This window comes from Dunckerocampus dactyliophorus, chromosome 2 (assembly GCF_027744805.1).
Source record: "Dunckerocampus dactyliophorus isolate RoL2022-P2 chromosome 2, RoL_Ddac_1.1, whole genome shotgun sequence".
Lineage (NCBI taxonomy): Eukaryota > Metazoa > Chordata > Actinopteri > Syngnathiformes > Syngnathidae > Dunckerocampus > Dunckerocampus dactyliophorus.
The window spans coordinates 33,425,172-33,448,040 of NC_072820.1; the positions used below are offsets into that span (position 1 = coordinate 33,425,172).

The 22,869-nt window shown below is 39.0% G+C and overlaps 1 protein-coding gene across 1 annotated transcript in view; it reads left to right on the top strand.

The window, feature by feature from the left end:
- atrnl1b (attractin-like 1b) overlaps window positions 1-22,869 on the top strand; it is a 78,641-nt gene that overhangs the window by 50,527 nt on the left and 5,245 nt on the right. The window contains exons 25-27 of the mRNA XM_054763977.1: window positions 1,556-1,617; window positions 9,081-9,159; window positions 17,090-17,200. Of these exons, the coding sequence (XP_054619952.1) occupies window positions 1,556-1,617; window positions 9,081-9,159; window positions 17,090-17,200 (252 nt within the window). The remainder of the gene's footprint in view (window positions 1-1,555; window positions 1,618-9,080; window positions 9,160-17,089; window positions 17,201-22,869) is intronic.

The window sequence follows — 22,869 nt, forward strand, 5'->3', positions numbered from 1 at the left end:
AGAGATGGAAGTAGGATCACACCTGGTGGCATGGCTCACAGACTACCTAACTGACCTCAGTCCGTGTGACTGGGGAACTGCAGGTCCGACACTGTGACCAGCAGCATAGGAGCACCGCAGGGAACTGTGCTCTCTCCTGTTCCGTTTACCCTGTACACGTCCTACTTTCAGTACAACTCTGAGCTCTGCCATGTACAGAAGTATACGGACGACACAGCCATCGTGGGATATATCAGGAATGGACAGGAGGATGAGTACAGAAAACTGATCCAGGACTTCGTAAACTGGTGCGATGCAAACCACCTGCATCTCAACACCACCAAGACCAGGGAAATGGTGGTGGACTTTAGGAGAAACAGGACACACCCAGAACCTGTTATCATTAAAGGGGACCGTGTGGAGGTGGTCCACACTTACGAATACCTGGGAGTGCATCTGGATGATAAACTGGACTGGACTGCTAACATAGATGATCTGTGCAGGAAAGGGCAGAGCCGTCTGTATTTCTTCAAAAGGCTGGCATCCTTCGGCGTATGCAAGAATCTGCTACCTGACTGTGGTTAAGCCCTCCTGTATGCGGTAGTGTGCTGGGGGAGCATCCATAAGAAGAAGGACGACACACGCCAGGACAAACTGGTGAGGAAGGCAGGCTCTGTCATTGGCACTGAGCTGGACAGCCTGACATCTGTGGCAGAGTAAAGGATACTGAGGAGGCTCCTTTCCATCATGAACAACCAGCATCATCCAATGCACAGCGTCATCGCCCAAAAGAAGAGCAGTTTCAGTGGCAGATTACTATTGCTGCCCTGCTCCACTTAAAGACTGAGCAGATCATTCCTCCCCCCAGCCATGCGGCTTTTCAACACAACAGAGGAGGAGCGATTAAAAACACACACAGGACTGGACTTGAGCTATTATCTATTTTTATTATTATTATTTATTATCTATTATTGCACTACAAATTAGACGTGATCTGTTCCATATTTGCATGCAGTATTGCTAAAATTAGCCTAGCAGGTCTAGGAAATTTTTTTTCTCATATTGCTATGCCTCACACTTTGCAAAACCTGCTGTTTGATTACATTTAAAAGAGTTGAAAGCCAAATAAATGCCTGTGGATTAGCCTGCTCATCGACATTCAAAGCCCCAAAACGCACGGCAACAAATCAATCTCTTAATAACACAACTTGCGCACAGTCCCTCTACTCCCGCCCCCGACCCCTGTGCGCTGGCCCCGAAGGGGACTGGGCTGCTGTTGACATTGTGTGTCTGTGTCTAGCTAAATGCTTTCAGGGGCAGAATGCCTCTGAAGCATCTACAGTAGCTAATGATGTGTCACTGTGATGTGGCCTGTCAGATAGCGTTCAGCTGCCTCGCCTGCATCCCGTGTGTCTAATAAAAGCAGTAATATGCCTCTGAAGCATTATTCCTGAAACACAGACATGTATAAAACAGTCATTTTTATGAGGTACATTCACTGCATTCCCTAGTGTATAGTTAATGTGAATTTCAAAAGTTGAAGACTAATTACAGCTTTTTTTCCCCCTTTAAATAGATCGCATTTTCCCAACACAACAGCATCATGGACCTTGTACAGTTCTTTGTGACATTTTTCAGGTGAGTAAAATGAGTTGAAATGCCTAAAAGTGTATCAAGAAGACAAATTCATCTTCACTTGCTAATTTCATTTCATTGGTTTTCTTATGCAATTGAAAAGCCAAAGAAAAAATGCAGAGTTGGTGCCAATTTTCTTGGGTGTGATGTCATGTGTGACAGATCCACCTTTTGGAATAAAGGTTTCAAAAAAGCAGCAAAAGCAGATGCCTTGATCTCATTTGACTTCATGCATGACAGCGGTCCACCTTTTGGAACAAGTGTCCCAAAAAGCCAAAGAAAAAGCAAATGCCCTGACCTCATTTGACTTCATGCATGATAGCGATCCATATTTGGGAAAAAAAAATGTGTCCCAAAAAGCCCAAAGAAACAGCAAATGCCTTGTTTTTGTGATCTTTTGTTAATTTAATTGATTTTCTTGACCCACACCTAAAACTTGTGTTCCCTTTATTTTGAAGGTAGAGGCTTAGATTGATGAGGAATTCATAAGAAAAGCACTATGTGTATGTCCATATTACAGCATATCAAAATTGGTGCTTATAACGGGAGCTAATGGGACCAAATCAGTCCCTAAAGAACATGCAATACAGTAGATCCAGCTCTTCACGAGGGGTTCTGTTCCTTGCTTGCCAGCAAATGGCGAAAAACCGCAAGTAATTTAAATGGGCATAAAAATGTCTATTTTTTTATATGGCTCACTTCTACCCCTCCAAACCCACCTCCTTGCTTGACATTGGCGTTCTCCTCCGATGTCGGATCAACATTTGCAATAAAAGTGACTGTTGGAATTACTGCATTAGATTCAGCTCCAGAACCCTCTCTCTTAAATTGCCAGCCACATATACATAATTCACACTGCTTGCCTGTTGTAATTGTGACTTACTATTAACAAGTTGTGTGTAAAAAAAAAAAAAGCTACTAAAAGCCAAAGAAAAAGCAAATACCAAGGGCTCATTTGACTTCATGTGTGGTGGCAGGCCACCTTTTGGAATAAGTGTTGTAAAAAAGGCATGAAAGCCAAAGAAAAAGCAAATATCTAGATCTCATTTGACTGTGTGCATGACTTGTATTCATCTTGCTGCAAGTTTTGTGGCTGGATTGTTACATATAAATTTCACTTTTGCGTCACACAGCACACAACTTCGGTGAGTTAAGGGACTGCCAAACAAAGTGTGAAATCTCCAAGCTTGACTAAACAACATTGAGTGAAGCATAATGACAAACATTTAAAAAATGATGGTGTCTGCGTATGTCAGCTGTACATATGACCTGTATTGTCACATACTGTATTTATAAATTATTACCAACTTGGGGTGTGTTTTTGTCGGGAAAAACAGAGAAAAAATCCCACTGAGCTGAGAATACCGAATCGCGAATGTGCGGGGAGGCACTGTATATCGTATTGTATATTGTATACATCTTGCAATAGAGGCGATCATAAAAATAATTTAAAAAATCCAGCCAAGCTTCACATAATTTGCCTTAAAACCAACCGGTATATTGACAATAAGCAAATCAGTGTACATATTTGGTCTTTCAAGGTGCCTCGAAGGTAAATCTTGATGCTCCTCACGTACTTCTCTCCTCACCCAGTAGTACATTTCTTCAGCTGACAGTTCATTTAATTAGGTCTTTATTGCTTTAAAACAGTCATGAATCAGGACTAATTTGTGACTTACTTAGTCCAGGCAGCTGCAATGTAAATATCCTCAAAGCACACTGTCAAACCTTATCATATTAAAGCTGAAAAAATATTCTTATTGTCTCATAACATGATAGCCACCAACCTTAGCCATTGTGTGGTTTTGGTTGCTTGGTGCTCATTTCAGCTTCTGCTGTCCTGTAACATATTATATGTGTGTAGCTTGTCAGCCGTTGCCTAAAGCACCTGTCCATCACGCCAAAAAACCCATCTTGCAAAGCTGTTTCCCCAGTCACTTATCGCCTGCCTCCATCTGATCAAATTACAGTTTGAATTCAGAGACTCTTGGAAAGAAAACTTGCGGAAGGACAGAGTTTACGTCACGGCAGCTTCAAAAATCAACTTATTTTGTTAAAACTAGAAAAAGCCATGCTTAAAATGGATGATTACATGAACAGCAGCTCCCCAGTGCCGGTAGGACTCATGCAGCCTCATCACAATACCACCATCATGCTTGACTTTCGGACACTATTTACATAATAATGAGTGATGTGTATGCATTTAGTCAATCTATACTTCTGTACAAGCTGTACACGGGCTACTCTAAGTTATACCCATGTTTCATTTCTATAGTATGTCTCTTGACAAGATATACTGTAATAAAAATGGTTCACTTTTGTGAGGTACTGTATTTTTTTACACTGTTTCACAAAAAGTCTCTAAGACCATTGATGTATTTTCTATTTGTTCTTGAGGATGTACAGTAAATCTTAATGATTTCCCATATGGACATTCTTCATGCCTCCACTCTATTTAATACTAATCAAGGAAATCACTCAAGGTTGTTTGTTTACCACCTGGGTGCTAAATTAGCTGTTCAACAGGCACAAATGGGAGAAAAATCCATCCATCCATCTTCTATGCCGCTTATCCTCACTAAAGGTCGCGGGTGGGAAAAAAAAAATATAATTTAGATAATTGCAATAAGTTGTTGTAAAGGAGCCAAAGAAAAAGTGAATGCCTCATCTTGTTTGACTTCATGCATGATGGCAGTGCACCTTTTGAAATAATTATCAGAAAAGTGTTGTAAAAAAGCAGCAAAAAGCGAATACCTAGTGTTGTTTGTCTTCATGCATAACTGTGGTCTCCCTTTTGGAATAAGTCTTATAAAACAGCAGTAAAGGCCAAGGAAAACGCAAATACTTAGGTCTCATTTGACTTCATACTTGACACTCCACCTTTTGGAATAAGCTTTGTAGAAAAAAGCACCAAAGAAAAAGCAAATAGGTCAGTCTTATTTGACGCCGTATGTGACAGCACTCCACCTTTTGGAATAAGTCTTGTAAAAAGCTACAAAAAGTCAAAGAAAAAGCTAATGCGTACGTCTCATTTGACTTCATGGGTGACAGCGGTGCAACATTTGGAATATGTTTCATAAAAAGCCCCAAGACACAAAGAAAAAGGAAATGCTTAGGTGTCATTTGACGTGATGCTTGATGGTAGTCCACCTTTTGGAATAAGTCGTGTAAAAAAAAAAAAGCTACAAAAAGCCAATGAAAAAGCAAATACCAAGGTCTCATTTGTCTTCATGTGTGGTGGCAGGCCACCTTTTGGAATAAGTGTTGTAAAAAAGGCATGAAAGCCAAACAAAAAGCAAATATCTAGATCTCATTTGACTTTCTGCATGACAGTGGTGCACCGTTTGGAATAATTGTAAAACACAAAAAAAACCATACCAAAAGCCAAAGAACAAGCAAATGCCTACGTATCCTGTTATTTTATGCATTTCAGTGATTATTTTTGTACTTTTTGTGTTTCGATACGTATTTTTCTGAAGATTAACACTGACAGTAATACAAGAAAGTCAATGAACATCAGAGACATGTAAGTTAAGTCATAGGTTGTTTATTAAAGATGATGATTTTGCATCAAAACAAGTCATTTTTATGCCCTGCTAAAGTTAAATATCACCGACACTTATCTTCAAAGTTGTGCAAATCATTCCCACGCTGTAAACCTTGTGCTGTTTGATGTTTCCCGTCGCTTAAAGCGGCTTTCACCTTTTCTCTTTTGCCCCCCCCCCGGCTTCTCGCCATTGCCAGTGCTATCACGTTTCACACAGACATCTTCCATATAACGCCGTCCTCTGGTCCTCTCGCAGCTACGCCCATCTGGGCCGTATATCTGACTGATAGCTGGCACGGGTTTAAATATCAAACAAATGCTTGTAGGTTCATCAGGTCCGAGTTGGTTATGTGAAAGGAGATTATTACGCTTCACCTCCCCCCAGAAGCTTGCTCGTATTACAGGATGCGCTTCATTATCTTTGTTGCTCCACGTCGGGAGCAGGCTCATGTTCCCTTCTAGGTTAGAAATGAATGTAGACACATGATTAATAGGTTGTTAATGACACACAAATTACATTCTTGTATTCTTACTTTTATGAAGCACATTTTTATTTGAGCTTTCTAAAGGCAGACAGAGGAGCCTCTGAGGTCAAAAACAATCCCTTAACCACTGTTAATTGTGGGGGAATAAATTAAAAATGGAAGAACTCAATACAATATATTACTTTATTAATTTTTCATAGTATTACAGCAGATCTGCACAGCATATAAAACTGTCAAAATCATGAAAATGTGCATATTTAGACCTCAAAATAACATGCAGTCCTAAAGCCGATATTTGCTGTTTTGTAGACAGTGTTCCCCGTGTATTGCGGGGGATAGGTTCCCAAAATAGCCTACAATAAGTGAAATCCGCAAAGTAGCCAACTTAATTTTTTCACAATTGTATGTTTTAAGGCTGTAAAACCTCTCCCCATACACTTCATACACTTTTCTCAGACAGGCATTAACATTTTCTCGCATTTCTCTCTTGTTCAAACACTCAAAAAAATTCAAACCTTCGTTTGAAATGTAATTTTGAAATGTAATTAATCTTTTTAGTTACTACGTGTCATACGTGTAAGAGGGAAAATAGAGCACAGCTCTTCAGGAAGGAAGGAGACTTTACTCTTGCTTCAGGCAAGCTTTGGTGCCAACAAAACAGAGCGGTTGACCACAGTTCATATTAGCATGGCTAACCCTTCTCACTTGAGCCTTTCTTACCCCAGCCCATAGATAAGGCCCCCCTTTTAATAGCTGTTTCAGGCCATGCCTGTTACGACGGTGTATTATAATCTGAGATTTTGACAATAAACTGTAAATTTACAAGAATAAAGTTGTAAATTTGTTACAGGCATTGCCTGAGACAGCTATGAAAATCGGAGCCTTATGTGACCTTTGGCCTTAGTCAAAGGTAATATTACGGCTTTTTTACTTTTAAATTTACAACTTTATTTTTGCAAATGTACTTTTTATGTTGTAAATTTAAAACTTTTTTGTCATAAATTTACAACTTTATTCTTATTTTGTTTTCTTTTTTTTTGTCCTGTCCAGCCTTTGGGGCAAATAGTATTGTTGATCTAAATGCCCTGACATGCTAAACAGATTTGCTCTGCCAGGGAAAAGTGCGTAAGGTACTCTTCCTCTGTTATATAGATTTTAATTGACTTTATTTTATGTTTATTGTTATGCAAATTTGGAGCGGCTGGACCGGAGTAGGAGGAGATAGAGAAGAAGAGAAAAGAAAACAGAGGGGGGAGTGCGGGGACAAGAAGGGGACAATATAGAGAGAGACAAGAACAACAGCAACAGATTTTTTTCAATGTGGCCCTAATCCTCTGTCGTATCAGAGTCACACTGCTAGCGATCAAACATTTATGTGAATTTGGCAAGGCGAATGCATTCTGTACCGCACAGGAAGGCACGGAGGAGATTCATTGGCAATGGTCTCCAGTCCCTTAGCCAATCAGGATGCAGAACACAATGTGGGGGGTTCTCCCTTAGCCAATCAGGACCGTGACACAATGTGTCGGTTCTCCCTTAGCCAATCAGGACACAGACACAACATGTGGGTTCTCTCTTAGCCTATCGGGACGCAGAAGACAGTGCACGTTCATATGCTGTAAAAAAAAAATAAAAAAAAATGGTGCAAAACTGTGAGAGGTGAACTGCGATCTAGCGAGGGAACACAGCATGGCCACTGTACAGTAAGAAAAAAACAATACAATATATCACGATGTTGATATTTTGTTAATATTCATATGTAAAGCGTGTACTAATCACACAAGTGTCAAAATACAGAACACAAAATGCAGTTTTTTGAAACCTGAACCTAATAACAGGTTGGGCCACCCTTATCGCAAACGCTTGATTGTAGTTGTTGCTGCTAACATGCAATGAGTCTCTTACAGCACTGTGGAGGAATGTTTGTCCACTCCTTTTTGCATAATTGTTGCAATTCAGCCACATTGGAGGGTTTTCCAGCATGAAGCACCTTTTTAAGGTCATGCCACAGCATCTCAATAGGATTCAGGTCAGGACTTTGACTAGGCCACTCCAAAGTCTTCATTTTGTTTTTCTTCAGCCATTCAGAGGTGGACTTGCAGGTGTGTTTTGGATCATTGTCCTGCTGCATAACCCAAGTTGATTTCAGCTTGAGGTCACGAACAGATGGCCGGACATTCTCCTTCAGGATTTTTTGGTAGACAGCAGAATTCATGGTTCTATTTATCACAGCAAGCCTTCCAGCTCCTTAAGCAGCAAAACAGCCCCAGACCATCACACTTCCACGACCATATTTTACTGTTGGTATGATGTTCTTTTTCTGATGTGGTGTTACCTTTATGCCAGATGTAATGGGACACACACCTTCCAAAAAGTTTATCTTTTGACCCGTCAGACCACAGATTATTTTCCCAAGGTTCTTGGGGATCATCAAGATGTTTTCTGTCAAAATTGAGACTTGCCTTGATGTTCTTTTTGTTCGGCTTGGAACTCTGCCATGTAAGCCGTTTTTGCCCACTGTCTTACTTATAGTAGAGTCATGAACACTGACCTCTTGGATGAGTCGTCGCTGCACACATGGGGTAATTTTTTTTGACCGGCCACTTCTGGGAAGGTTCACCACTGTTCCATGTTTTCATTTGTGGATAATGGCTCTTATTGTGGTTCGCTGGAGTCCCAAAGCTTCAGAAATGACTTTATAACCTTTTACAGACTTGATAGGTGTCAATTACTTTGTTTTTCATTTGTTGCTGAATTTCTGTAAATCTCCGCATGATTCCTAGCTTTTGAGGATCTTTTGGTCTACTTCACATTGTCAGGCAGGTCCTATTTAATTGATTTTATGATTGAGAACAGGTGTGGCAGTAATCAGGCCTGGGTGTGGCGAGAGAAATGGAACTCAGGTGTGATAAGCCAGGGTTAAGTTATGTTCTATGTTTCACACAGGGCCATGTAGGTATGGATTTTTTTCCTCCCTTAATAATAAAAAGTTAAATTAAAAAACTGCATTTTGTGTTCAGTTGTGTTGTCATTGACTAATATTTAAATTTGTTTGATGATGTTAGACATGTAAGTGTGACAAAAATGCAAAAAAAGAAATCAGGAAAGGTTGTAGACACTTTTTCACACCTAGGTAGAATACCTAGGTCTCTACTAAACTACTAAAAGCCAAAGAAAAAGCAAATGCTCAAGTCTTGTGTGATTTTACACATTACAGCGTTTCTTTTGCGTACACATTTTTTGTCTGTATAGTGTCATAATTTGGTTGAATTGCAAAAAATGTTTTTCACTCTAGTTAAAAAAGAAGTACATATCTTTATCGCCTATTTTTATGAACAGTGTCAGTAATAAAGACCTTTACCTTTGATTTTTTCTTTAATTTTTAGTAATTATTTACCATTTCTGATCCATGCTTGTTCTTTTCACCTTCTTAGTTGTTTCCTGTCGCTTCTCCTGGTAGCGGCGGTGGTGTGGAAGATCAAACAGACCTGCTGGGCTTCACGGCGGCGAGAAGTAAGTACAATAATCCCCAAAATCCCATAAAAAGATGCACACAGCACTCAATTCAATGTTAGAAAATCATTTCAATTGATTGGCCCTGGATGTTGTGTTTTTACTTTGGCACGTTCCAGCCACCACAATGACTTTTTGGAAAATTGGCTGGCTAGTGTTTTGTGTGGGACTAGTTTGTTAGTCTACTTTGTTTATATTGACATTGAGATTCGTAGGAAGCTGATATATGAATATAAATAAAAATAATTACCATTATGACAGATAATCGTGCCAATTTAAATCATTAAAGTCAATAAAAATGAATGCCTGCAGATGGTCTCTTGTCGTTAAAATGGCTGTTTGGTGTTTGTATTGCTTTGTCACTGCCCTTCAGCTCGCGCTTCAGAATCAATAATGACATTCTCAAGCTGGTTGTTCCAATTGCGTGAAGGATGCTTAATGTGACAGAGAATTAGCTAATTAGTACTGTTAGTGAGTGATGGTTGGGTCAAAATCATAATGGCCAAAAATGTGGTGTGGCACGATCAAATCTCAGAAAAAATAGATAAAAGTCAGACTAGCTGGTTTTGCGTCTCTTCAAAAGTCGTACGTAGATATCGGCACAGAAATAAGCTCCTTTACTCAAGACAGTGCATGGTATGCTGCTTGCTGGGAATGCTCAACTGACCACGCAAAGGCCTGTTTTATTTATTTTATTTATTAATTTTACTGAGTGTTGGCATCATACATACATTCAAGGGCAAACATTTTTCAAAACAGTGCAAATTTTTTGTATGTACAATACATTTTTTAAAATATAACAATTAAAAAAAAACACACAAGACGCCTATCCGGCCCCCACTCCCTCACAGAAAAGTACACCTAACCAGCAAAATAGGGAAAAAATAATAGTAAATAATAATAACGATACTAATACAGTGGTCCCTCGTTTATCGCAGGCATTAGGATCCAAAAATAACCTGTAATAGGCGAAATCCAAGAAGTAGTAAGCTTTATTTTTTACAATTAAAATGTATGTTTTAAGGCTCATAGTTCAAACCTTTGTTTGAATTTTAATGATCAACCTACCAGGTCGGACACATAAGAAATTATTAATAGTGACTCATACGTATTTCACAGTTCCTCTGACCGTGCCTCTTCGTCCTGGTGCCGCTCCGCCGTAGCGTTTTTGCATCCTTGATAAAACCTATTGCCGCAGTCGTCCTTATGCTGTTTTTCTCCTCCTTTATGTAATGAACCCGAAGATTCATTTATTCCGTAATTGCGCCCTACAGCTGCGTAACTTCTACCTTCCTTCAGCATGTTCACAAGTCCAACTTTTTGTGCAATGGTTAGCATCTTCCTCTGCCTTTTGGGTGCAGAACGTTTCAGCGACATTGTAGGTTTTGTCGGGGAGAAAACTCGGGGAGCCCATACTGCTAGCTGTTTGCTAGCGATCTAACACAATAGGAGACACGGCACCGATTGTCAATCACCGTTTGATTGACAATGGTCTACAGTCCCTTAACTAATCAGGACGCAGAACACAATGGGCAGGTTCTCCCTTAGCTAATCAGGATGCAGAACGCAACGGCTGGGTTAGCCCTTACCCAATCAGGACGCAGAACACAATGTGCGTTCATATGCTGTTAAAAAAAAAAAAAAGCATTCAAAATTGCACACAAAAAAAAATCTGTGAAGCAGCGAGGCCACGAAAGGTTTACTGCGATGTAGCGAGGGACAACTGTACATTAGCTATGCAGATGTTTTTGGTGTAAAATAGTCCAAAATCTGAAGACAAATAGCATGTGGAATGATGAAATTACATAACATGTAGATAAAAGTCAGACTAGCACGCTTTACGTCTCTTCAAATGCCGTACGTAGATGTCACTTATTTACTCAAGACAGTGCATGATATGCAGCTTGATGTTATGCCTCAGAGAACTCAGAAAGACAAAAAAAAAATGCTAACCTGCGAACAAGTAGTGGTGTGATGCTGACCTGTCGTGATAGGCAAATGTTGGTATATGTGCAAATTGGGATTTATTTCTTGGCAAGTAAAGAACTTCTGTGCTTGGTATTATTTAGTATGAATATGTTTTGCAAGTCTGAATATCTTATAATAGCAGCACATTTAAGAGCCGACAAAAGAGCGCTATCAGGGCATTTTAGCAACAAAAAAAAATAAAGAAAAAAGGTAAGTACCAATTATTTAAATTCTAACACTTTTAACACACTTGTTGTAATTGCATTAACTCAATGGGATAATTAGCATCTACTATCCATCCATCCATCCATCTATCCATCTTCTATGCTGCTTCTCCTCATTAGGGTCACGGTGGCATGCTGGAGCCTATCCCAGCTGACTTCAGGCTAAGCTGACACTTAACGAAACTCATGTGATCACATAATGTCCTTTTACATGGACACTGATTGCTTTAAGAATTAAAAAAACTTTTTTTTTTAATAAAAAAAAAAAGGTTATTCATAAACGTTTACTTTTACGAAACACCTGAAATAAGTGTAAACAACTATGCGAGCGTCAACATCGGGGCGTAACAACATGGAAGTTAGAAAAAAATGCTTAACTGTATATTGTTCACTTGGCCTGGACAAGACTCCAAGAGAAATTCCAATAGATAGATTAGAATTAGAACAGATTTAACTACCAGTTATTTTCCCTATTTATCATAGTGGTCTTTGCTTTTGCTGTAGTTTTCATTCACCATGGATGTTCTCTATTCACCACGGGTGTGCATACATCACTTTACTTCAAAGGAATGCAGGTAATAATGTGGACTCTCTACATGTGTATTCAGGAGCTATGGCTGCTATTTAGATTTTTTGCCTAAATTGATTTATTATGGTATTTAATTTTGATTCTAATTGTGGGTTTATTTTTAAACGTGCAGGCCAGTGCACGTGGGAGCCCACAATGACACAGGGAAAAGGACAAAGTGACCTGCTAAGGTGCCATACAGGCTCAGAGGCGGGATGACACTTGCTGCCTTTTATTAAAGGAAGGCGATACTGTATCCACCAGACAGATAATTCATGCTCTCTCTTTGCCAAATTAATCAAGTGGCATATTAATGTGGTGCGTGCCCAACCTTATCGCTGGCGTGAAAGGCTCCAGCTTGTGTTCTTGACAAAATCACTTGTTAATTGGCTTTTTTATAAACAGTCTTCACTCAGAGCCCCCCTTTTTTGTCATTCACTCGAGGTATTCATTCCTGGAATTTTTCGGTTATTGTCATGATTGTATTCCCAGAGTATTTTCCGCATAGCTTGTTGCCTTAGCCTCCCTCTCTCTGATGCTTTGTCGCTTTAAATTAACCCCCCAACATGATAAATAACATTGCCACTATCTGACATTTAGGATGGATGTTGTTAGATTTGAAGCTTTTGTGTTGAAAATTACAAAAAACACATTCCTACAATGCCTGCAGGCACCTACATCTTGCGTTATCTGTCCGAGAAGGGCAAACATTCTCATTTTTGACCTTCACTGGCCCAGCAGCTTATATTTATTGGTGTGATGTTGCTATAAGATGTTTTAATAGACGAGACGTACAACTATGTGGCTTAAAGTTTTAAAAGGACAAGAAAAATCAATCTCAAGTTCAGTGGCAGATGGCTTTGACTCACTTTTGACTTTTTTTGTTAACCACTAGCAGAGTTCTTGACGCCTTTTTTGTACATAAAAGGTCTTTTACTATGCAACAGTGACTTTTTAATGATTTTCTAACCGTTGTATATGTGTAATATATAATATATGGTGCGGAATGTAATATGTTTCTGTTTTTGAGCACCAAATGTGAGAAAAAGCTGTCATGCCCACAGAAGAAGTACGCTTTGCTACACATCTTAAAATAAAGCTCTGTCAACTATCCATCAGTCAGCTGCAGACATGGGAGCAGTAAGTTTGATCCTTTTGTGTTTCTTCGGCGAACAGGCGAACCTACCATGATGTTGCTGTTAGAATGTGAGTGTAATGTTAGCGCTTTAGCTCACATAGCTACAGTATGTCAGTGTTGATCTTACACGTATATGTCCTCCATGTTATGTTTTTGTAAATGTCATCTAAAACCCTCTCCTTTTACACTATTACTGTATATTTAATGTACAGTATACACCCACCACTTTTAAAAAAAAAAAAAAGGGAGGGGGGGAGCAGACTTTGCTACACATCTTAAAATAAAGCTCTGCCAACTGTTCATTACTCAGCTGCAGACGTGGGAGCTCAGTTTGATCTTTTTCTTGCTAACCTAGCATAAAGTTGCTTTTTTTCTTTTTCTTGCTTACCTAGCATGATGTTGCTGTTAAAATGTGACTGTAATGTTAGCACTTTGGCTCACATAGGCTATGCCAGCGTTGCTCACGTTTATGTCCTCCTGTCTCAGTCCTTAATGTTATGTTGTTGTAAATTCCATCTAAAGCCCGCACCATTTATAGTATTACTATTATAAATTATTTTAATTTTAGTTTAATTTAAATTATACAATTATAAATTATACACCCACCACTTTGTATTAATTAATTAATTAATCATAATAACAGGCTTCACTACACATCTTAAAATAATGCTCTGCCAACGATCGGGGAGCTGTACGTTTTATCATTTTGTTTGTCTTTAACGAATAGGCTAATTTAGCATGATGCTGCTGTTAAAATGTCAGTGTAATATTAGCGCTTTAGCTCCTATCGCTATGCTAGTGTTGCTAACACTTCTGTTATTCTGTCCCACTCCTTAATGTTACGTTGTTGTATGTGATATATGACATGTATTACGTTGGACAAGTGCAGTGTCACATTGTACATGTAAAAAGTGGATAAAGTGCACAATAGAACTTCTTGAAAGCACACACTCTGTAGACAAATGTATCTCATTAGCATCAAAGCTATAGGCACACAAAACAAGATTCAAGAGATTCAAGATTCAAGAGAGTTTTATTGTCATATGCATAGTAAAACAGGCAGTTATACCATGCAATGAAAATCTTATTCTGTTCATTCTCCCAAGAAAAGAAAGAAAACACAAGAAAGAAGAAAGAATAAGAACATAAGAAACATAAACACATAAACATATATACCAATAAATTAAGCAACAAAACAGAAGAGACATTAGTACAAATAAATAATACAAATAAATAAATAAAGTGCTATGAGTGTGTGCTTGTGTTGCGTGCGGCGTGTGTGAGTGCTTCGTTGAGAAGCCTGATGGCCTGTGGGTAAAAGCTGTTTGCCAGCCTTGTGGTCCTGGACTTCAAACTCCTGTAGCGTCTGCCTGACGGTAGGAGTGTGAATAATGAGTGTTGTGGATGTGTGCTGTCCTTGATGAGGTTGTGTGTAGGAGCCGCATAGACCCCTGTTTATTGATGAGACTGAGGTGGAGAGGGTGAAAACCTTCAAGTTCCTTGGCACACACATCAGCGAGGACCTCACCCGGTCTCACAACACCCAACAAGTTATGAAGAAGTCCCAAAGGAGACTGTACTTCCTGAGAAGACTGAGGAAATTTGGCATGTCCACCACAATCCTGAGTTGCTTCTACAGATGCACTATGGAAAGTGTCCTTACCGCCTCCATCACTGTTTGGTACGGTAACTGTACAACACGTGATAGGAAGGCACTCCAGCGGGTAATCAAGACCTCAAAACGACGTATATTCCCAGAATATTCCCAAAATTCCAGCATCAAGGCTAGATTTGTTTTGTTGTTGTTGCAAGCATGCATCCAATACACGATTGTGCAACCTCAGATTTCTTTAAAATTGTTGAAATACCATATTATGGGAGCTTTAATACTCGCATACTTTAATTGAGCTCACAAAGAAAACTAGAGACTCTTTTGTCAAAGCGTCTTGATCTGCGTAAGTAATCTTATTAGTCGTCACGCCTGCACATTTGAGCTCATCACAAATCCAATAATCAATCAGCGATGTCCTTGCCACTAATACGGTGGCCTGTTTAGTTATTGATTAGAGACAACACTGTGGATAAAAGTGTGCCGCTTGTTCTTTTACTGTATTGATTAGTTTGGGGTGAGGAAAAGCTATTTTTTGGGCAGAGCTGGCAGCAGAAACGGGTCACCACCGAGCCTTTGATTAAAATATTTTATATACTTGTGTAGTAACTGTCTTAAGAGTTGGTAGCACATTTTGTCGTAAAGTCACAGAAACAGTCCCCACGTTTTTATAGAGTTAGATGTTATTTTACCGCTTCCTTGTTGATATCGACTATTGATTTTTCACTTTATACCCCTGCAAGAGCCCAGTTCCTCGTTTTCCTGTTCTCTTGGATGCCACCTGGATACATCAGGCTTATAGTGCTTTCTAGAGAGCAGAATTACAGGCTATGTGGGCTTTTTTGTGTACAAATGGTATCTGCCCTTTAAATGTTGATGTCTGCGAGAGGGGACAGTTGCATGCATGCATGTTAAATGTACCACTATTTTGATATTTGATTAATCGTTTTCTAATTTAGAAATGTAAATATCATTTGATTTCCTTAATCATCCATGAAAGCAATAATGATTAGGTCTGTCTAGGGCCTAACCGGTTATGAAACAGCAAGCTTCAGATTAATCCACTAAGAAAAGAATTGTTAGTTGCAGCTAGCTGGACAACGAGTCTCAAGCATCGATGGGAACCGGGACTAACATTCTGATTATCCCAGGATCTTTCAAATGATTTTATTTCGATCCCTAGATTCAATGCCCACTTCGCCGACCAAATAGACACGAACACCAACAAAGAAGAAGCCTGTGAGCACCAGCGAAGAAGCAGCGGCAAAAAAGTTTGGCTTAACTTCATAAAAAAGAGTGGTCGGCTCAGTGCAACATTTGCAACACAATAATATCATGCAAAAGAGGGAGCATGAATAACATGATTAATGTTCACACATTCATGGTGTAGAAATAACACGGTACCCTGTCTTTGATGCGCTACGTTGGACTTCCTATAAGCTGTCAGTATCTGGGAAGTCCAACAATAAATGACGTCTGTCTCATGCCAATGTAAACCAGGCCTTCACTATGCTAGCTGATGTGGAAGTTTGATGTAAATAACGGATGGGAGCTACGGCTATGACTAGGCAACTTCATTCATGTCCACAGTACGTCTGTTAGAAACAGTGAAGGGACCTTCTCAACTCACAACGCACTTCCAGCCTTCGAAATAAGAGCGGTTGCGGCTATATCCTGTTTACCTGTGTTCACAAAATAAGGGTTCCATAAAAAAATAGCTTACAAAAGTATACTACTTTTCAAAAGTAAACATCTTTTGTGAAGTATACTCCTGTAAAAAGAAACTTTATAACATTTATCTTCAAGTTGAACGGTTTCAAATGTGTATGCTGGTTGAAAATAGCCCTGTAAGAAATTCATACTAAAGTTGATGATAAAAAGTGAATATCATTAAACAATTCATGGAGAAGTTCAGATCCAAAAAGAGCTGATTAGCGCCCTCATTTAAACCAGGCAACCGTTCGACACTGCCTCTGAAAAGCATCACAATCGAGAATTGTTAGGAACTAGAATCGAAACCGGAATCATTCAAATTCGAACGATGCCCAACCATAGTTGAAGCCCTAGTTTACAATGGGCTACTAGCAGCATTAATGCTGGTTGATCACTTTGCTCCTTACCGCTATTACAACATTGGTTCTGTTTCTGCTGTGTTGTGTCACTTGTAAATAAATGGCCATTTAGTCAAAGAGATCAACATTTTCCTTTCCACTTTTTCAAATTTCTGAAATAAGAGCCTCTTTCCAATTATTACCTGCTTCGAATTAACGCCCCATCCTCTTTGCCGTTTAGGTAAAACAAGTGAGAGCATTTACGAACATTTTTGATCTTTACAGTTCTTTTTTGTTCTCATGCTTTAACTTCATTTTATTGATTTTATGTTGTTCCATGACATAATCTTGTGGGTTTTTTTGTTCCCCCAGCAACTAATGAGAGAGCGTCAACAAATGGCCAGTCGTCCGTTTGCTTCAGTTGCTGTTGCACTGGACGCCAGAGGAGGAGAACATACAGAAATGCTGCAGCCACTGGTCGATGTAAGTGTTGCGCTTTGCTGTTTGTTGCCTTTTAGTGACAGCTCCTACAAACTATTGGAAAGTTACTGCTAAATGAGTTAGATAATCTCACTGTGTGCTGCTCAAAATCCTCACATAGCCACCTTTTGTCCACAATCAATAGGTAATTTGATGATCTTTTCTTCACCCTCTGTAGTAGAATTGTCCTCTACTGCAAATGTCATCTTTTTTTTCAAGGCGAGAAATGATATAATCAAGCCCAAAAAAGGTGGTGGTCACATCATCAATATATTAGGGAGAGAATAGTTTGACATCAGTGTGATGACAGTTAACATTTTGTGCCATTCCGTTTTTAATTTCAAGGATGTGTTGAATGAGTATAGGTGAAATATACCAAAGGATGTTTATATTTTATTTAATTTTTTATATGTAATGATTTCAATTTGGACGACAGAAGATCCCTGCAATTCCTGGGGGTTATGGTCCAAGACCTCAGCAAATAGTGAATAATGGATGCACCCATAAAAACCCTAAAAACGCAATTTTTTGATACTCTAAACCAGGGGTCACCAACGTTTTTTCTTGCGAGAGCTACTTTTAGAAAATGAAAATGGCCACGAGCTACTCATTTTTGTAAAAATGATTTTCATACCTTATTTCAACCCAAACAGATCAAATATGCTTGTTTTACCAAAACATTCACAAAATGCTGGTATCCACAACTCACATTTTATGTTTCACAATACTTTTCTTTCTAGTGTTCTGACATTATTAACTGAAAAACTGAATGAAAAGCAGGCTTGCGGTCACCTCATGTGGTTGTGGGGGGCTACCTGGTGCCTGCGGGCACCACATTGGTGACCCCTGCTCAAAACCCTATACTATAGCATGCCTCTCACAGTTATTAAACACATTTTAAATTGAGTATTACACATACAGAAACAATTACAGGCATACAGTATACAGTAATCCCTCATTTATTGCGGTTAATTGGTGACAGATCCGACCGTGATAAGGGAATTTTGGCTTTTAACTTTATTAGAGACATCTAGACATGAAATAACACCCATATTGTCACCTTTACATGTGTGTTACTCAATATAGGAGATATAATCAGAGATTATGATTTCAGACATAAATAAAAACTTGTGCTCCGGTATGCCAGAGTAAATGTTTTCTAGATATGTAGAGGACAGGAAGTGACGTCGGTGGTTCAGAGTTGAGTTTTAGCTTAAAAAAGAAAATAACATAAAACAACTCATTTGTTCCTTAAGGCAAAAAATGTCCCATTGAAGTCATTTGAAAATGTAATTCATGATGCCACATTTATCTAAACATAGACTAATGCAGTCCTTTGTTACAATTATGTTTTGGACTACTGGCTTTCTATTTAACATTTTTTTTTAGGGCTGTCCAAAATAACGCCTTAACGCCTGTGATTAATCTAAAAATATTAGCATATTTTAAAAAAATAACGCGATTTTCAAATATATATATAGCTTGACCACAACGTCACTCTGTAGTCCTCCTGCACGGATGTTTACATTCCTCAAGTTGAAAGGGGAAAGTCGGGGCACATGCAGCCAGCACCGATGAATGAGGAGAAAGACCCAGGTCTGCTTCACAGGAAATTTCAGTTTAAAAGTCACATACATAAAGTCTGGGTAAAACCAAAGTTGCGTGTGCATATTGCGGCGATGAATTGTCTTTTCATCGAAGCACAACGAGTCTGAAGTACCACCTTTGGACAAAGCATATCTTCGCTAACGTTAGCAAGGATGCTAACATCGGGGATCAAGCCGTGGTCGTCAAGTGCATCAGGCTAGGACTTATCAACAAAAAGACAACAACTAGGTTAACTGATGCAGTTGCTGAATGAGTTGCCAGAGACTGCAGACCCAATCAACATAGTTGAAGACGAGGGGCTTAACGACCTCATACAGATAGCCACAGGTGTCCCATTATATAGAACACCTTCAAGGGGAAATGTCGACACAAGAATTCACGAACTGTGTGAAAAGGCAACGAGGTTGTACCAGCTGGCCAAAGCTACATTTGTTGCACTGACAGGAGACCACTGGACAGCCGCAGGAAGCAACCATAACTACCTCGAGGTAACAGCACTTCTGATCGATGATAGTTGGCGGCTGCACTCATTTGCGATAGGTGTAGTGAAATCTGAGAAAAGACATTTCCCCGAATCATGTGCTCCTCAATTTCTTGATGTTGCTAAGGAGTGGGGGATAATAGAAAAGGTTACCACTATAGGGACAGATAGTGCTCAAAATATGATGGCAGCAGCCAGGAATCTACCATACAAGCACTTGCACATGCATTGCTCAGTAAATAAAGACATTGTATTGTCAATATGTGTAGAGCTGTTAAAGTTTTAAAATGCTGTGTTGTTAAATATTTCTTTATTCAACCACCATACCTGTACTACTGTTATCTCAAATCAAAATTCAAGCCAATTGTAGTACTTCAATAGAGTCTACAATAAATCAACTTAATTAAGCCCAAGGTAAATATGTGAATAATTATGATTAATCACACATGTGATTAAAGTGATTACATTTTTTTAATCGATTGACAGCACTACATTTGATATTTGTCCACCAGATGGTGCCACCTTTTCCCATTCTAAGCATGCTGCAAAATGCTTTTCATAAGTGCCTTGGTATGTGTGTTGGATAACTGTGTGTATGTTTGTGTGTTATTATTTTAGATTGTATTTCTTTTAGTAAAGCAGAGTTATGTAAAGTTCAGAACAAATACTTGTGTGGATTTTTTTTTAGGACCATTTAAGAGATTTTTGCAGCTAATGCTTCTCTGACATTGCTACAACTTTGCGTTCATACTGTAAAAAAAAAAGGAAAAAAACCTGACCTTTCCTCCAATCATTTAATAATAGAAAGCAGAAAAGGAATCTTGCAGGAAGAGGAGCGGAGGGCTCAATGTCACTGGGGATAAAAGCGTAGCTGGAAGCAATAAAGGGAGCTACAAGCTCAAATTGACATCAGAGGAGCAACAGTGTTTCCTCAGCCAAGGCCGCCTCTGTGTCACCTGCCGCAGAGAAATAAAATCACTGTGGCAACCAGCAGAGAGGCACTACATTAGCCATTAGTGTATTGCTGAGAGCTGCTCACCACCCATTATGGTGTTGTGAAGGGCAGCGTAAAGAACAGGAGAGGGCAACAATGCTTCTTAGCTTTCCCCAGTGCTGCAGTTTCAAGCAATGAATGCACACTAAAACCAAACTGATCTTGAAGTATTTGCGAGTGTCAAATTAATTATAGCTCACTTAGTTCCAGGAGTTTGTTTCTGTTTTTTTTTCTTTTTCGGACGCCAACCAAAGCTGTTTGTTTGTCAGAGCGCATTAAGGAAGAGCCCACTGGAGACAATTGCTGTAAACACTGTCCCAAGCTGTTGTGGAAATGATAACTGGAGGGAAAAAGCATCCTTCCTGACCCTCGCAAGATGCAGCATGAACCAATAAATGCCGGCCTGGCTCTCACTTAGATATCCCTGCAGCTTTCCAGAAAGCTACCAGCAAACTGTGTGGGACATATCCGCACTTCTTCTTCTTAAGTTTCATGTTTGGTAGCCACATTGTATAAGAAATCACACACAATACAAGAAAAAACCTTAAACATCACTCACACCACGTTTATTGCATTTCCTCTTTGACATCCCCTGTGCCATTCTGTCGTGCTGTACTGTGTACTAGTTTAGACTGAATAAACCCGGCTGGTTGCAGCTACGTACAGCACTCTATTAAGTTCCACACAATCTTGATGATCAGTTAATCAATTCTAATAATGGCCATCACTAACCTGGGGAGATGAGGAGATGCCAGTCTCCTCATTTTCGACCAGTGTCACATGCAAAGTTGCCATTCTTAGTAAAAATGACCACTTTATTGGCTTTAAAATCACACATATATTGGCAGATATCGTCTAAATTCAAACACGGCTCCTGACCACATCCGGCATTGTTTGGCAGTAGTTGAAGGTGAACCATATAAAAAAATAAACCTCATATTTATAAGCTTAATTGCTCAGCATCTGGCATCACTTAGCTGTTAGAAATACATGTCCATGTCAAAGAGGACACTGACAACAAGCCAATGTGACCGACTCTCCTGTTTGTGTAGCAACAGCTAAGTTATTGGCTGTATCAGTCTGACAGTATCGATAATACTTGGTGCTTAATCCCTATATTTGCTTAACCTCAAATGTACTGGAGATGGACAGTTGCGCAATATGTACTGTATAGATGTATGTACACGAGACAGGTTTTCCATGGAATTTACAGGAATAAATGTGCAGAATTGCGTGTCTATAGTAGTCTGTAGCAGCAAATTGAGAATGTAAATGAAAACAAGCAGCTTTTATGCAAATTAAGCTGCAATTTTTTACTTTGCATGTTGCAGTCCGACTTTTTTATCATAGGAAGTTTGATTAAATTCAGTGAAATTGTTGAAAACATTTTAATTTATGAATAAACTGTAAATTATACATAAACATTTTAGTTGTTTAATTGAAAAAACAGTACTTTACCTAACAATTTAATTTAATCATTTTTCCAGCCATTTGCATTTTTGTGGACACATACCTGCATATACCTGCTTTTTCCTAATGCGTAGTGATCTTGTTTGGTCTAGTCAGCATTTTGCATGTAAAATATAAGGGACACCACTATATATTATGATCATTTGTGTGTTAATGTTGTTTATGTTAAGGTTAAGTGAGTTTAGAGTTGTACGGCGGGCCGGATCAAATGCCCTCACGTGCTGTAGTACATGGCCCAGGTGTCACAGGTTCCCCATCTCTCGTCAAACAAAAAACATCCCATTAATATAAAAGTTTCAAATGAGTTTCTTGAACATTTTCACCACTGTGACCCAAGAAAAGTGTGACTACAGTATATTTAAAGGCTTTTCAAAGCATCCCAGTTGTTTTGGTTAGTAATGATGCTTCACCCAGTGAGCCATGTAAACACGGCTTGCAGCGGATACTGATTTATCCTTAAATTAGCAATTTAGTCCCCCCCCACCCTCACCCTTGTTTTTGCGGCAATGTGCTTTATGTAGCTACTTATTAGTGGGATCACCTGAGTGCTCATGAAGCGACTGACAACCTGATTGCCCTTGGATGCCAGCGCAAGACGGAGCACCCATCTCTCCATCATTGCGCCCGAGCAGATGCACGCTAATGTTTTCCTCTCATCACGTGACTTTGTTGGCTTGCCTGGATTGACCATCAATAATCATCTCCCGTGACGGAAACGTATTTTCTCTGCGATTAAATGGAATAACAGTCACCTTGTGTTTACATCCATTTTGCTTGTTTATGAATATTGTTTTTGTCCTCCAGTAGAAGAATTAGAATTGTATCATTTCAGAATAATATTTTTAATAAATTTGAGGACCTGGCTCCTTTTGGATTAACGGGCATTTTGTATCAGCATCACATGCTTCTGGGAAGATGATGGAAAATAGGTCAAATAATTCTGCAGTATATTCATATCTATATCTTTTTTGTTATTTTTGTAAAATTGTATATAATAAAGTTAAAAATGAGATTAAAGCTGAATTTTTCAAGCATTAATTAGGACAGATTTAGGTTTTATTTATAGTGTTTTTGTTTGTTTTCATGAGGATAGAGCAACCAAGCAATAGTTAAAACAAT